The 17805-nt window shown below is 37.2% G+C and overlaps 1 protein-coding gene across 1 annotated transcript in view; it reads left to right on the top strand.

Moving 5' to 3' along the window:
• TAFA5 (TAFA chemokine like family member 5) overlaps positions 1-17799 on the top strand; it is a 177226-nt gene extending 159427 nt beyond the window's left edge. The window contains exons 4-5 of the mRNA XM_057377815.1: positions 14860-14952; positions 16326-17799. Coding sequence (XP_057233798.1) covers positions 14860-14868 — 9 coding nt within the window. The 3' untranslated portion in view covers positions 14869-14952; positions 16326-17799. The remainder of the gene's footprint in view (positions 1-14859; positions 14953-16325) is intronic.
• Positions 17800-17805: the final 6 nt, after the last annotated feature.

Here is a 17805-nt window from a genome sequence, read left to right as displayed (position 1 = left end):
TCTGGCTACTGTGGCAAAACTGAACAATTTAGTGGTGCTTTGAGGTTAAGTGTGTTCAATATCTACTGAGTACATTTTCCTTCCCTTAATTCTGACCTGGGACTGATCCTGTGCTTATTGGTACTCTGGGCTTTTGCACAAAGCTCTGAATCTAAGGGTCATTTCCTAAAAAAACTAGAATAGGAGAAGAATGCAGGGGCCATGTTTTTGTAAAATTACCACAGAGGACTCAAAGTCAAAGCCAGGATCCAATCTTTTGGAGGTTTCATGGAGTCTGAGTGTTGTTTTGCAAGTTAGCTGCCTGGGGACTAATAGTTCTGGGAACCTCTGATGTTTGGGGCTGTCCAAACTTCTACTGAGTCAATTTATCAGAAGTCGGGTATTCTGCTCTACTTCTCCCTGTGCAGACTTTTATCACATAATACCTGTAAGGCAGAAGATTGTAGAAGATTGATTTTTTTCAAGGAAGTGCTCATCTGCTGCAATTTATTCTTATGTGAGGTAGTTCCCACAGCTGCCATCCTGTTTCCTTACTAGGAGATTCACTGCTTGGTGAAGAAACATAGGCAGGTATCCGTGATCATTGGAGCCTGGCCAGGTCCATCAGCACTCAATACACTGAGGCATCTAAACATGGCATGCTGGRGTTAATGAATTGAACTCATAGACTTAGTGGTTAGATCTAATGAAAAATAATTACTGATGAGGCAAGAAACTCGTGTTSTGTTCTCTTTCCAGTGCAGGAATTGAAACCTGCTTTGTCTGTAGCCTAGACCTAAAGTAAGACAGAAAATGAACACTGAATCTTTCTTGTCATGGATGCACCACTGTGCAGCCAGGAACACTGGAAGGAGGGTGGAACTCCAACCTAGCACAGAAGACATTCTTTTGAATAGCTCCTTAGGGAAAAAAAAAAAAAAAAAAAAAAAAAAAAAAAAAAAAAAAAAAAAAAAAAAAAAAAAAAAAAAAAAAAAAAAAAGTAGAAAGAAAAAGACAACAAAAAAACCCTACTTGAGTAGTTCTTTACTCAAAATCTGATTAAAAACAGACTTGAATCTGTGAACAAGTTGACACTGTGCTTTGAGACTGTAACCAGAACCTGCAGATTCATACAATTCAACTAAGTACTTCTCTGATGTAATAAAATTTAATAACTCTGCTGTGCTAACAGCCATACTGCTTTCAGATACTGCACTTAATTATATCCTTAGTCCCCTTATCTCTTTCTGTGACTGAAAGTATTACAGACATGTACATGTCCTGTCTTCAAAATCCCAGTGAATAACTTTCTTTTGAGTTTCTGGGTGGTAGCTGTGACTATGTTTACATGACCGTTAGCTGATGCTTTGGTTATGACATCAGACTATGTGCCTTATTTGCATTAGGAACTGAATTGTGAGAACTACAGTCTTTATTCATACAGTYGATCAGTCATAAATTATAGATAATGAAAAGCAGGAATTTAATCAACAATAAATAAATCTATTTATTTGGCAAAAGTACCAAGGAGCACTTTTTATCTTTGTCTTYTTTTAAGCTTTAAGAACTTAGCCAGGAGTTCAGTTTCTTTTTTGGCATCTTAAGATTGGAACGCTTCTTTCCCTTAACTCACAAACTTGACAAACAGAAGTGTTCTGCCACACTTTTCACTTTAGGACACTATATGTTATATTTTCTATAAGCCAAATATCCTTTACAGAGATGTCTGGGAAATAAGCCAGTTATAATGGTCTCAGGAGAATCAGCAGGATTGGTGAAAAACAAAAAAGTATACTTATATTTAAGTACATGAATGTCTCAAATTAGCATAGCAAATGGCAATTGACAGCTTTTGATGAATCTTGGCATTAATTTCTAATCAAACAATGTACAAGGCTTTAAATGATAACTTACTTATCTCTTCATTTACATTAATAAAGATCTGAATCTGTAGCTTCTGAATTATATCTACTTATAAATCATGTCAATTTTTTCCAAATACTGTTTGTGTAGTTTTGGCCTATCAGATAACTGTATATTTCATAAGTGAGCAAAGCAGTGTCATTGCTAGGAAGGACAGGATCATTTTCAAGTCACACTTAATTTTGATGTCAAGGTGTTCAATTTCAGTTTATATGTGTTTGGCCAAGGTTGGTTGGTCCATCTTTGAGAAAGATGGTCTCTGGCAAATGTTGATTTTTTTTTTTCCATTTGGAGTCAGCCCAGAGTATTCCAGATGTCAGCGCTATGACTTACAATCATGCCAGATTTTGAACGAAAATTCCCAGGAGCAGAGCTTATTGAGGGAATATGCAGATCCTCTGCTATTTACAGAAGAACACTAGTGTAATCAAATATCAACATAAGTGCGCCTTTAAATAGAAAACGGTGGTGAAAAGGTCTGCTATTACACTTTGATATAGCTATTCTGCATTTTGAAAGTCTGTATGAAGAACAAGTACCATTGGTTAATTAAGCATACTTTATTGGAGTAAGGTTAAAGGCTTGAGTGTGCATATATTGTAAAAAAGTAAACCCTCCTGACCCCTAGCTTTTTTTCAGATGTTGTGCTGGTGTGGGGTTTTTTAAAGGAAAGGGAGGAGATTCAAGAATAATTTCAAATATTTTTGTCCCAAGTGTTAAATCAACAAAAAGACAGATGAAAAGCTAGTAATATTTGTAAAAACTTGGAATTTTCACTTCTTTTTGACATTTAAGTATTTTAATACTTTTACTGTTAGAACTTAGAAAAAGGAACTTCAGTTACATCACAGTGTTTCTCATTTTTATTACACTTGTGGCATTGTTTTATGGCCTATCCATAGCAAATATAATGTACTGATGTGTTATAAAGTATTGATCCAATCAATTATTTGGTGTACATTAAAAATTATAAAATATACRTGCATACATGTGYGTGCATATGTATACATATATATCTATTAAAAATTAATTATTGGGGCCTAATGCTACTTAAAACTGATTAAAATATTTAGATCAAAGTGTTCCCTGTCTGTGCTGTAATGAAAAGAATCTAAGCATCAAATGTGCTAATTAGAAAGGCAGCTGTTTTCTTGTTAATATCTTAGCTTGAAATTATTTTTGCTGGGAAGATGGTAATGTCATCTTATCTTTAGAAGTTGCATAACATGCAGTTGTGTTTAGGGTTTTTTTGGGTTGGTTGTTTTCATGTTTGTCAGTTTTGTAATAAAATTTTTTTTTCTAAAAATATGACAAAAAACCAAACAAAACCAAGCAACATGATTTTTAAAATATCAAAGAAATAATTTGATCCTGCACATCCAGATTCATTTTTCTTGATAAGGCATTTACCAGTTACATGACTTCAGAAAAGAGTTTCTGTTAACCTTCCCCATTATCAGTGGAAAGATATCAGTCCTTCCAAAAGATAAGGTTTAATTTACATAATTAAGACAATTATATTTTTTCCTCAAATACTATCAAGCTATACATTTTTAGAGMATTTGACATGAAGGCACCTAAAAAAGCTATGTGTATGTAGTTGCAGTATGTTACCACCTCAAAACGTCTGTTTTTCCATGAAGCCTCCTTGACCAACAAAATTGTAAATTAGGCTTTTATATGCCCAGAGAACAATGGGATAATATTTGCAGCCCAGTTTTTATTTTTCTATTTGAAGTATTGTCTAGTTTTCACCGCAGCTCAATAACATTATGAYATACCAGTCAATTCTTACTGGCAAGTGATGATAATTATTTAAGTAATAAATATTAAAATTAGTATTATATACTCATAATAGCATATCTTATTGCATATTGCTACTTCTGGAATGCAAAATTGGAAATGAATTGTTTAACTTTAAAATGGAAGCTTAACCTTATGAAATACCATTTTTTCCTTAAGCAAAATTATTCTAAATAATTTTTGACTGATGGTAATTTTTAACTATTAAGCCTAGCAGTGATAAAAGATTTTACAATCAGAGTTATTAATTGTGTATAGATAGAAKAGAATTGCAGCTTTCCAAACAAGTGTGACTTCTGGGACAAATTTTGTGCTTTTACCTTGCAAGGTTGTCTTTCAATAGTACTTTCCTGCCTATGTTGTCATTTCCACAGTGGTCCCTTGCAGAATCTGTGGAATACACCCACATTGTCTCCTACACAAACCAGATTTTTTCTCCTACTTGAAAAAAATATGGGTTTTTTTTTTTTTTCCATTTCTGATTAATTAGTGTAAAATGGACAGTGTCAGAGAAACACAAACTGTTTCTTGCTGATTAACTCTGATACACTGACATCAAAGAAACTCTTAGCCTAAGCCAAGACCTATTACGAGCACAATATACAAATGTCCTTCTGACAGCAGAAACTCAAACCATGCGATGTCATTTGTGCACTAGTTCTGTTCTACATGGCATGTGATTCCTGACCCCAATGGAAAGATTGATCATGACTTCTTCCATCTGATATTTATGAAATGTTGCCTAGCATGTCTGGCAGAGTCAGTTATACATTTTCCTCTTTTTCTGTTTTGTCTCTTGTTTCTATAGCATCTGAGTTTTGTGTGATTTCTCATTAAACATTCTCAAGTTTCACCCACGCAGGCCATCTGGATTATAGTTAATATTTTAGGACCTATCCCCTTAACTTTGATGTACTTTCTTGTAACTGCTAAAACATGGTGATATCTCTTCCTTCTGTCTTGAGAACCTCCTCCTCAAAAACCCAGACATACCAGAGGAACCAAGGGCTTGATACTGCCAGCAGCTGAACTCTTTCAGATCTCTTCTTTATTTTTTTCAAATCTCAAAAAATCTATGATGAGAAAAAGAAATCTGTGAATTCTCAGCAGCAAAAATCTTACCATAATGAAAGGACTAAATTCCTAAAGCATAAAATATGATATTAAAAAACTGTTTCATGTTAGTGGTTCCTGAAGTTGGTTTGTTGCATTAGATTATGAACACCAAAATGGTACTGTGCTGACCAGGACAGGAACAGTGTGATCCACTAAAATGGATTCACATTGTCATTACTGTAGCTTGAACCCTGTCTTCTTCTGAAGCTTAATTCCCTCTCAGGTTCATTGCGTTTCCTCTGAGTAACTGTTTTATGAACCAGCAAGGTCCATTCCATGCCTATGATTGGAACAAGCCTTTTACTCTGATTTAACCCAGAAGTATCTCTCAAACAGCTCAGTCACTTCTGAAATATTCTTGGGGTCTGATGTTACTATTTGTCATTCTTGTAAAGTGAAAATAAGCTTGAAAGATAACAAAGGTCAGATAAATGTTTTTAAGAAAGAAACTGACAGCTGTCCAAATACTTGTGATAATATGTGCTTAGTGCAATAAGGCTCTAATCTGTGATGCCATCCTCCTGATCCTGTGTGATCACTGTAATGACATTTCTTTCTTCAGGATGGACCCACACAAATATTTCATGGTCTGTCTCATGATGTTGACTAACTGAACCATGATCACTTGCTCCTTAAGCACAGAGACAGATCAAGATTGGTATCTTCTTCTTTTTCCCTGTCATCTGCATCATTCAACCCAGACAAATGCTCAGTCACAAGGACAGGGCTTGGGCATTGATGCATGGCACTGGGTCACTCATGTCTAAATRAGGCCCACTGAGCCACAAGCAGGAGCTGCTTGGAACTTTTCAGCTTGAGAAAAGAGAGTAAGGGCAGAATTCAGYTCCCTTAACTCATGTGTCCAGGACAACCTAGATGTTCCAGGAATCTACAATTTATTCAGGAGCCCAACAAAGACTTTTTAAGTAGCATCTGGAGACAAGGAGAGATACCCAGTGACAGGCACTAAGCATCTGTGTTTAGGCAGCACTGAGCTCTAGATTTTGTTGATCCTGACTGAGATCACAATCATCATATATAATACCTACATTTAAGTTTCAAAATCTCTCAATTTAACCGGAGGAGATTGTAGTAATGGGGAGTTGAAGGGCTGCCATGGAAAAGACACTGCATTACACCATCTCTAAAATCTGGTTCAGAAAAGTTTTACAGGGTAGGGTATTCACCCCACTTCTAGGAGAGACACGTGAAGCTGATATCCTTGAGAGAAGATAAGATTTACTTCCTCTGCTGYTCCCCAAAAGTTCTATCATACCTGCTTTTACATAGATAGTTCTGGCTTTTGTCTGTATAAATGTATTGCAAATTACGAAAAATTCCTTGAAGTTTGCCACGGTTTATTTTTCCTTTTGTTGTTTGTTTTCAGACTACTGCAGAAATCTGATCACCACAGAACTGCTTGCCAAAATAGCACAGAAACAGGGTAGGGAGAGTAATGGTGATGTTGCCAAAAAAATTCGATCCAATATGCTGCACAGCTCACAGAGCGCTCTGCCTCACTAGTCATTGAAACACTGGTTGTTTCTGAGACATTCCATCCCTAACCTGTGTTAGGTTTAAATAGATTTACACTGTCAATCAGAATGCTACACAGTGTAATGCATTTAGGTGTCTGCCCAGCCTAAATGCATTATTCTAGGGAATTAAAATTGTTTTAATTGGCTAGTTTGGGATAATGGTCCTTAAATTCCCTGTCTCATCCTTCTTCCCAGCTTTGCCATAGTCATTCACATCTTAAAATTGGAGGATGATCACAGGTGTGCAAAAGGATTTTTTACTTGGGATTATATGAATATATCGCAAAACCCCCAAAAATATTTCCTGGAGTGAAGAACAATAGGWCTTGAAAGTTTGTAAGGTGTATGGGTACATTGTCATTAAACAGAGGATCAACATATGTTGCTGTATGCACAATCCCCTACATCTGTCAATTTTCTCCTTATCCTATTGAGAAATATTCTCTCCCTCCTCAAATTGTTAGACATTTTCCACTGTCCTTTCAGAATGTTTACAGTTGAATGATGGATTGAAGGATCTCTAGAAAACCTTAGGTTAAATCTGATACAAGAAGCATAGGTGACTTTTTGAAGAATRTCTGTTTCATTTTCCTGAAGATCCTCACTGTTTCTGTGGTGAGGTGTTTCAGGGAAAGATTTTTCTCATTTTAGAAAGTGTCTTTAGGGCCAGGAACTAAATCTCATAAACCTGTTAACGAGGATGTGACAGTCTGTTCGTCTAGGGCTTTTTGGGCTTCACTGAAAGTGAATAGTATCAAGGATTAAAAACTGAACTAATTTGYGCTATTACATGCTTGTGTTGTTTTCCATGTACGTATTAGAGGACTATCTAGGAACAACTCTGTTTTAGAAATTTTACCTTCAGAGGATTTTCCCTTTGCAGAGGATGTGAGGACTAAGAACAGTAGTAAACTTTCTTTTGTTTACATATCTACCAACATTTGAGCTGTGAAGACCACACTTACTTTTCTGCTTTGAGTGGATGTCTGAGTGTTATTTCTTCAGAAAAATGCTGTGTATCTTCTTGCTTTTGTTTTCAAACATGCCTCTGAGAAAATAAAACCACTCTTGCATTCTTCTTACTTGACACATATGTATTCCTCCTCTAGTCTGATTCCCCACAGATGTCCACTTACTAYTTTCTCCTCTAGTCCTAGACAAAGAGGAGAACAATTCCAGAGCCAAGCAGAGTAATTCCAAACACAAAAATTTATTTCCCATACATAATATATTTATAAAATTGCTTATTAGAAGTCATTGAAAGTGCTACATTGTTTTCTGGAATGGTATGAAACATGACTGCTTTCTTAAAGAATAAATTGTCAAATGGAATATGTAAAGGAGACTAAGTATCTCACTGGTGAAMGTTGACTATGCATATTTTTTACTAGCAGTTGATCTTCCAGTTTAAAGCTCAGAATTTTTAAGTCAGAATTAGCTCTTTTAATGGATGAAATATCCTAAATATTCCCTCTAAAKGCATGTTGCCTTTTTGATGTATTATTCATTTAACTATTTTCACAGTCTTAGTAAAACTGTTCCAGTTTTTACTGAGTGCGAGACTAACTTGTTTCAGCCCATCTACCTGTCAATGAGATAGTACTCCCAGATGTCCCTGAACAATCTTCTCATTTTAATTAGAAAGGAAAAAGTAATTTTTATATTTGTGCATGGGCCTCAGCACTGGCTCATGCCCTATTTTGGATTTTTTTTCCTTTTTTTCCATGACTTTTTTTCCATTTTCATTAACTACAGATAAGATTGTTTTTTAAACTTTATACTKAAAAATAACGTCACCCTCTTGATGAAATACTCTTCCATTGTGGCAATACAAGCATTAATTTATAAAAGATCATTATATTTAATAGATTTATTAGGATACAGAAATATTTGTCGCTTTTTTAACGAGAAGGTTTAATGTAATTACGCTTATATCTTTGTTAAGATATCATAATCTATTAAGCGTAAATATGCTCTGAATATAGATATATAGGTATGAATATTCAGAATTCAGTATAAATTAAGTTACTGCATTTAAACAAATAATAGATTCTTAGATACATTGGTGATTTAATCTGAACCTGTCTCCTACCTTAGAGAAAAGTGTCAGAAATGGTAAACTCAGGTTATTTTTTCAGCACCCTGAGGAAAGCCCATGGCTATTCTTAGACACTTTCAATCGTGCTAATATTGCAGTTGCTTTTTATTTGAAGAGCAAAAGGGAGACAGAGAAACAGTAATTTTTCAAGTTTACAATTCCAGCTGCAAATCTTTCTTAGTTTKATCTGCTAATAACCATCATATATGTGCACACATCTAACCATTTYAAAAGAGCAAAAAGAAATCAGATAAAATTGAGTTACTTGCTCAAGGTCTTTAGCTGGAGGTATTTTAAGGGGATTTAGTTTTTTAGCTGGCACAGGAGATGAAAACACACTGCTTTACATTGTTATGCCTTACAGGATTTGTGATCCTCTTCATCCTTCCCTCTTTCTGCCCATGTTGCTTGAAGGAGCTGATTTTAGACTTTGACAGAGGGGCAGAATGAGACCTGACTTGCTCATTTGTTATCCACAAYAGCTTTAAATGCTACCCTGGGCAAAAATCTCCCATGATCGCCTTTGTGTCCAAGGGCTTTGAATGTTCTGAGGAGAGATATTCTGCTGTCTTTCTCTTCTGGACCAATGTTGACCTGGGGGTGCTGGTTGACAGCCAKCTGATCATGAGCCACCAGTGAGCCCTGGTGGCCAAGGAGGCCACTGGCATCATGGACTGGATCAGCTATAGGGTGGCCAGCAGGACCAGGACAGGGATTGTCCTCCTGTACTTTTCACTGGTGAGGCCACACCTAAAATCCTGTGTTCAATTCTGGTCCCCACACAACAAGAAAGAAATTGAGGTGCTGGAGTGAGTGCAGAGAACAGAGATGGGGAAGGAGCACAAATCTTATGAGGAGCAGCTGAGGGAGCTGGAGGTGTTTAGCCTGGAGAAAACGAGGCTCAGGGGTGATCTTATTTCTCTCTACAATATCCTGGAAGGAGGCTGTAGAGTAGTGGGGGTTGGCTTCCCAAGTAACCAGGAACAAGACYGAATACAGCCTCAAGCTGCATCAGGTGAGGCTCAGGTTTGTGATCAGGAGAAATTTGTTCACAGAAAGGGTTGTCAAGTGTTGGAACAGGYTGCCCAGGGAGGTGGTGAAGTCTCCATCCCTGGAGGTGTTGAAGAAAAACTGGTGGTGCCACTTAATCTAGTTGACAAGGTGATGGACCCGATCAAAGATTGGACCCGATGACCTCAGAGGCCTTTCCAGCCTAAATGAGTCTGTGATTCTGCCACTTCCTTTGCTTTTCCTTAGCACAAGCTCAGAGGCTGCAAAGCAAGCTTGCATTATTACACGTGCCTAAGGCTGAGCTCTTAAACAGGGGTTACCTCCATGACCCAGGTTCAAATGTATTTCAGGTGGGTTACAATACATGGCTCTAACATTTTCATTCGTTGTAAGAATTATCTAATTATAACAACTGTCCCACTTCCTTCACTGCTATTGCTTATGAAGCAATAGGCAATTCAGAAGAAGAAAGGARTGTATGATGTGACCCAGTGTATTCCAAGACCTTGTACATTGAAAAAAGGTAATATGAGACAAAAAGGATGTTAACACAAAAGGAAATTAATGATCAGGATGATAGTCCTGGCAGATGGTCAGGGGAATTGAGAAAATAAGACTAGAAGTGTTATTTAAGGGGAAATGAGCCTTTTTGGATTTTTTTCAAGACAGATTGATATTAAAATAATTTGTATCAGGAAAAAAAATCTTTTCAAAGAGTCTCAGATTTGGAATAAACACTTCTTTCTGTGTCTGGTTTGAATAGTGGAAGTGAAAAGATACAAATAATGGGTGTTAAAAGAAAAGGCATTTTCTTTTTAAAGGTGGCTGATAATGGGATTCCGCTATCTGTAACTTAGGAATGCTACTTTGTTGGAGTGCAGCACAGGAAAATATACCTGCATGTACATTACTTAATAYGTTAGACTTTTTTTTTTGCAAATATTCACCCAGAAGCACAGACATTAACATTTGTTCAATCTTATAACTCGTAGTTCTGTGGGTACTAGTTTGAACTCTGAAATTGTCCTTCCTGTGGCTGGCTCAGTGAGACAAAATAYAGCATTTAGTAGGGTAGCAGATGCTTTGGAGTCAGATTAACTTGTTTTTTTGTTTTGTTTTTTTTTTTTTTCTTCCTGAAGACTAAGCAATTCAGTTTGCATATATGAACAGCATGGAGAAAGGGAGAAGAAGGGAGGGAAACATAATAAATTTTCAGGAGGGACTATGGGAGTTCTCATGAATGCAACAGGTCATTGCTACTCTTTGGATCATCACCAGAAATTTGCATTTTTATTCCCATAAAGCAGGAGGTATCTTGCAAGGCAGTGTAAGGTTTTCCTTGGGCATTTTAATGTCTTTACATCTTTCTCTCTGCATCATACATGCTGAGTTGTTTAGGGACCTAGAACTGAGAGCCACAGAAGCAGAGGGGAAAGACATGCTGTTTATCTGACTTGCAGTCAATTGGTAAAAGGTTTGGAACTATTTCTATTATGGGTAGATTTGTGAATCAGAGACTGGTCCAACCWGCATCCATCTCTTTGAGTTACCTTTGTGCAAGAAGAACCCAAACAAAAAAGAACCATTTTCACTTACAGATGCTGTACAGATTGCTAAGACTCGCAGAGGCATAAAACTGTAGTTGAAAGTGTAAAACACACAATTTAGACGAGTAGTTCAGCTGTTAGGCAACACTGACCCATCTTTAAATGACCAATTACTTTGCTGGTACCCAGAAAATCTCCATATATCAGTTCTGGAAACATGATAGGTAGCTCAGAGTTGTCATCAGAGTGCCAGTGTGACTACAGCAGGTAGTCGTGTAAGAGCACTTGGCTACTGTAGCAAAAATAACAACTTTGGTGCAATTTGACTTTTCTTTTKATTCTGAAAACACAGAGTGAAAAACAGATGAAACTGTTAAAGTTTTATCAGGCTTGACAGGAATTGTTGGTATTTATGTCGATTCCATATAAAGCAAAAGGTCAGGACAGACGTACTTGAAACTCAATCCTGACACTGAAAATATTTGCCACTTGCAGTAAGCCTGGCTCAACCTTCTGGTTTGTGATGAGAAATTCAAACAATTTTGTCACTCAGTTAAATCCTAGATACTACACTCAAAGCAAGAGAGGGTTTTGCGTGGTTTCTTTTGGTGGAAAGCCTGTGTAAGTCAACACAGCATCATGTATTTTTATCTTCTCAAGGTGWCTTGCATAACCTTTTTCATTTCTTCTTGACCATAAAAATGAGCCAATGAAATATTTTATGTGCTGTTAGGGCACAGCTGGAGATAGACTGACCCTTATTCTACTCCCTCCAGAGTAAGAAAAATTAAGTGGACTATGTTATAATTGCTCTAATAAGCTGAACACTCTCAGGACATATTCCAGCTGTCCAAGTGCAATATTAAGATATATATGGTCACGTGAATTGTATTGTTTCTTATGCTTTGGATTATTGAGCAGATTCCTGTGGAGCACAGAGGGGCTTGGGCTTCTACCATGTAAGCAATCAGAAAACATATAATAGTATTTTAATGTCTGGTACTAGATGCCCGCTCAGTACCTCAAAACTGGAGAAACTCAGACTTACAGCCCAAGTATTTGGAATATCTAGGAAGCAAAACCTGCTGTCTGAAGCACTGGGAAGAAGTTCTGACTTCATTGTAGTCAGTGACATATGCATTGGTACCTAGAATTGTCATGAGTTCTGCGAATGAAAGGAGAAGGACATGTTGTTCTATGTCACCCTAGGCCCTCTATAATTTCATTCTGCTGCAAATTTCCTAAGTGAAGGGGAAAACAAATGCAAAAACAAATTTCCCAAGCTTTGAAGCAGTTTTATGTAAGTAATTATTTAATTTACAGTTATTATTGCAATTCTAATGACCTAATTAATATTCTAAAAATTGCTGCCAAACATTCATCAAGAGCACCATTTTACTTTTAACCTGCCTGTCAGGGAAGTGATATTTCTTATGCATTTTGATTCACATTTTCAGTTCTCAGAGAAGTAAAGAGGGAGATCAGMAGAATGGCCACCTTGGGCTTCCAGAGAGCAGACTACAGACCTTTTGGTYTGACTTTGGTTCCAGGGAAGGTCATGGAGAAGATTATCTTAATTGTCCTCCCATGGCACATGCAGAGCAAYCAGGGGATCAGGCCCAGCCAGCAGAGKTTGTGAAAGGCATTGACCTCCTTGACCAACCTCATCTAACGCCAAGGCAACCTTCTCAGTGGATGAGGGAAAGGCTCTGCATGTCGTCTGCATGGACTGAGCAAAGCTGTAACACTGCTTCCCCCAGCATTCTACTGGAGAAATTGGGTGCTTTGATAGGGACGCCCTTCACTGGATAAAGAAAATGCTGGATGGCTGAGCCCAGAGAGTGGTGGTGAATGGAATTAAACCTTGGGGGCAGACAGTCAACAGTGGGGCTCCTGACTGCTACAGGGCTCAGTATTGGGGCCAGTTCTGCTTCATATCTTAATCAATGATCTGCCCAAGGGGGTTGAGTGCACCCTCAGYTCACAGATGACACCAAACTGGGTGGGAGTGTTATCTGCTGGACATATTCTGCTGGAGGGTAGAAAGGCTCTGCAGAGGGCTCTGGACAGGCTGGACCAGGGGACTGAGGACAAGTACAGGAGGTTCTACAAGGTGAAGTGCACTTGAGTCACAACAACCCATSTCATGAATGCTACAGGGCTGGGGAAGAGTTGATGGAAAATGACCCAGCAGAAAAGGACCTGAGAGTGCTGGTCAACRGCAGCTGAACATGAGCCAGTGTGAGCTCAGATGGCCAGAAAAGCCAACGTCATCCTGTCTTGTACCASCAACAGTGTGGCCAGCAGGACCAGGGCAGTGACTGTCCCCCTGCACTCGGCACTGGTGAAGCCAAACCTCAAATCCTGTGTCCAGTTCTGGCCCCTCACAACAAGAAGGACATTGAGGAACTGGAGCATGTCCAAAGAAGGGCAATGAAACTGGTGAAGGAGAGCAAGATTTTTGAGGAATGGCTGAGGGACCTGAGATTGTTTAGCCTAGAGAAAAGGAAGCTTRGGAGAGACCTTATCACTTTGACAGGAGGTTGTAGTCAGGAGGGGGTCAGTCTACTTTCCCAAGTAACAAGTGACTGAATAAGTAAAATCAGCCTCAAGTTGCACTGGGGAGTTTTATATTGGATATTAATCAAAATTTCTTCCCTAAAATGGTTGTCAAACCTTGGAAGAGKCTGCCCAGGGAAGCAACTGAGTCATCATCCCTGGAAGTATTTAAAAGATGTGTATATGTGTTCCTCATGGACATGGTTTAGCAATGTACTTGCCAGTTCTGGGCTGGACTTGATGGTCTTATGAGTCATTTGCAACCTAACCGATTCTATGATTCTATTTTATGGTTTGAACTATTAATATAAACAATAAATAAGACCTTTTTATTTTTTTTAGGAGTCCCTCTTTTCTCTTATTTGATCTGTCTGTTTTTCTGGGGAGTGATTAATTTACCTGTAATGAGGAACGAAAGGGAAAAAAACAGGAGGTGGGAGGGTAGGTGTGCATTCTCTTCCTCTTCTCTGGACTCATCATGCTCTCTGCTCTCTCTCCTTTTTATCTGTTGTTACCTATCATCRTACTTCCTTTTCATGCCTTCATCAATAAGTGATTAAACTTCCCTGGCTAACCTATGCATTTCCCCCCTTTCATTTCATTTTCTCCTGTCATTGTCCAAAGTTGTAAATTCACCTCCTGTTCTCTAATCTGTTCCTCTTCCTGTCATGACTTTATTTCAAGCCTGCTCTATGCCCTTCCTCAGCATTTTTTAAATGCATAATTTTCTCCCCTCTTCTCGTCTTCCTTTAAAGCGTTAATACCATAYTCATGCAGCAGGGGTGTTCAAAGTGGAGACAGGGATAGCAAGGAAGGAAAGMAGCTTTTATCCCATAAAATGGCAAAGGAATGGGAATCGGTGAATGTATGTTGTACTTGAATTCTCTCTTCATCCTGGGACCAATAGARAAGTGCACTATGAAAATCCTGAGCATACAGTCCATCAGCAGTTTACACTGTTGCTTTTAGCTATGGGCCGTTACAGCATAATAAAAGGAAAGACAGAGCTATRTCAAGCTAATTCTTAACACATAGTAGTTTACTTTCAGACCTAACAAGCCATAAATCGTTTGCTTTGTGTCTTGCAGCCTAAAAAGTATTATTACTCTAAAAGTTGTCTTCTTTTCTAATGGGAAGGAAAATAGGGGGCATAGCAGAAAGCCCAAGAAAGAGTTTAAAGGGGAAAGAAGACAATTAATAGAAGCAAAACTTTAATTTCTCTTGCTGAAAGTATRTTTAAGAAGGGGAATATATCACAATAATCAACCAGGTTTTTTGCCTTCAGCCTGTCTGAGGCCATGTGGTTTGGAGATCTGATCACTAGTCCGAAAAGGAAAGGCTGTTTGCAAGATTTCTGGGGTGTTTATTCCTGGAAAAGGTGAGAGGACAAAAGCAGAAATCTATGACATACACTTTATGCCTTGTAAGGAAAGTATTCATCTGTCTATCTGCCTCTCTCTCTCTCTCTCACTTTCTTTCTTTCTACATGCATATAAATAGAGATCCATATGTTTCAAGCTGTCACTAAATTGATTTGGAGGCAGATTTTTCTTTCATGTACTGCTCTGAAGATTAGGTTAAAAACACAATATTTAATATAYGGCTTAAACAAATTTAATTGGATTTTCTTATTTGTTTTGCTCTTTTACATTCACTGTTCAGTGTTTTCTGTAGTTTTGCATGATATTYCCATCAATAATTACAGTTCTGACAACTTTGCGACAGAACAATGCCAAAGCACAAGACAGTGTTTCAAATTTCAAACATCATTTTGTAACAATCATGCTTGCTTAATACACCCCATATCGTTTTGCKTTATACAGCAGCTGTGTAATTTTTAAACCATTTCTAAACTCATCTTTTGGGTGAGCATGAGTAGCTGGCTCCTTGTTGTATAAATCAGTCATTATTTTCTCATTTGTGTTTGTGCTGTCTTCCACTATTCTTGCTTTCTTTAATAGTGTGAACTTTCGTTCTGTTTCTCTTTCAAAATTATGCTTCCTTTCAGTTTTCTTTGCAACATGTTCACTGGGCAGTACTTTGCCCATTTTTTATTCTCCTGTGCTTTTTTGGTGTTTTTTTTGTTTGTTTGTTTGTTTGGGGTTGTTTTTTGGGGTTTTTTTTTGGTTTTTTTTTTTCCCCCCTGGGGCGTAACTAAAACAATTTTCTGATTAAATTGACTATTAATAGCCATTATTTACATTAATTTGCACTTGTAATAGCATCACTAGAGGGCAGTATTGATTAAATTAGGCACACTCTCGTGCTCTGGAAACTTAACTGCGGAAAAGCCTCCAGTACAAACATCTTCACATTTTTAATATATGGTCATGGCTTTCATGTCCATTTTTCATTACATCCTACACATAAAAAGTAAAAGTAATCTTAATCACCATGTGTATTAGACATTGTTACTTGTAACTTTAATGTGTGTTAAAGAATATTCTGTGATTTTTATGAAAAAGAATGTGCATGAAACTTAGTAGAAAGTAGATGGCATTGAGCTTTTATAAATTACTATTTATATTCATGAATTTATTAGAAAAAATTACTAAAGCTTTTTATTATAAGATATATGTTTGTTTATATGTATTTTTTCTCAGGGAAAATGCTGTGAAAAATAAATATCTTCTAATTCATTAACTGTCTTATTGAAAAATCTCAGTAGAGTGTATTTTATAATAATGGACAGCAAARATAAGCAGAATTTTAAATTAAGACKCTGACTCRTTTGTTCTTATTGATTTACAGGTCTCCTGACAAATGCAGCAACACAGAATCCTCGTAGGAGTGGTTTAGGCTCTCTGTGAGCTACTTAACTTAGTCAAGTTTCACTGCTGTTGATCATCATCCGTTATATGTCATCAACTCAACTGTCTGTTTCTCTGTATCTCATGAATGACAGCATAATTCCTCTGCATTATGAGCTAAAGTTTGTTCTGCCATTCTAAGGATCACTGGACTAAGGAATATAGAAAAAGAGATATGCTTGGGCATTAGCAATACAAAAAAGTTCATGGTTAACGTTTCATCTGCGTTATACACCACTGCTGGACTTGCTGTTACCTTCATGTTTCAAAGCGAAGAGTCTGCTACGATGAAGAGTATCATCCCAATCAGCCTTAGAGAAGACTGTTTTGCCTATGGGAGGACACTGAGGTGCAAAAGAGAAACTCTTCTTGTGCCCTAAACTGTCTGAATCGCTTTTATTTTCTTATACTTTCAGTATTTACAATAGACCAAAGAGCAAAATCTATTTTAAAGTGGACACAATCTTACTCTTAAAAGAGTTATGTCATTAAATTGAAGGAGGTCTCCACAAAGACATGATCCCAGCTTTCACAAAGCTGAAGTGTTGTCCAGCAGAAGTCTTTATGRAAAGCTGAAGTAAAAAATAACTCAGAGACCTGCTCTTGAAATGCCATGTTCAAGAGAACATAATGGAGCACTGAGAGAAAATGACATGTTTGAAAAACTTGGAAAAAAATGAACACAAACTGTCTACACGGCACCTTTATTCCTCTGTACTTAGATTGACTTTCTCGTACTAAAATCATTTTCAGTTTTAACCAGTTAAACATGCCTCTTCTACAGTTCCATTTTTGATAGTTAAAGTTGGATAATACAGTATTTGCAAAGAGCATGTTTGGTCATCTGTGGCCTATGTCTCATCTGATACACCATTTAGCACCAGAAAGCAAATTAAAGAGAAAACAAAAGTAACACTTGTTTGAAAGAGATCATTAAATGTATTTTGAAAAGCCTAAAGTTATATATTTAACAGTTTTTATATGTTGTATATTTGTAGAAAATCCTATTTAACAATTAACGTGATAACTCTGACAGTCATGACAAGTGGTTCAGAGTTAAGTTGTGTTTTATTACTTCAGTTGTCTCTGAAGTGACCGGTGTCGTTTGCTTTCTTCCATTGGGACATTCTGGATGTAAAGCATGACCAGAGAGGACTGTGTAGAAAAAGCAAAGAATAATGTTGTTTATATTACATAAATGCATTCAACCATTGCACTGTTGGAAGGCATTTTTTATTTTATTTTTATTTTTATTTTTCGTCTTTATGTACTGATAAAAATAGAGTGTAAAATATTTTACTCATTGCTCTTCATAGCAAAATCTTCCTTCCTTCCTTCCTTCCTTCCTTCCTTCCTTCCTTCCTTCCTTCCTTCCTTCCTTCCTTCCTTCCTTCCTTCCTTCCTTCCTTCCTTCCTTCCTT

Source organism: Malurus melanocephalus, unplaced genomic scaffold, assembly GCF_030028575.1.
Source record: "Malurus melanocephalus ecotype Western Australia unplaced genomic scaffold, MMel_1.1 scaffold_326, whole genome shotgun sequence".
Classification (NCBI taxonomy): Eukaryota; Metazoa; Chordata; class Aves; order Passeriformes; family Maluridae; genus Malurus; species Malurus melanocephalus.
Note: the sequence above shows the minus strand (reverse complement) of the source record. Positions and strands in the feature narration are given on the sequence as shown.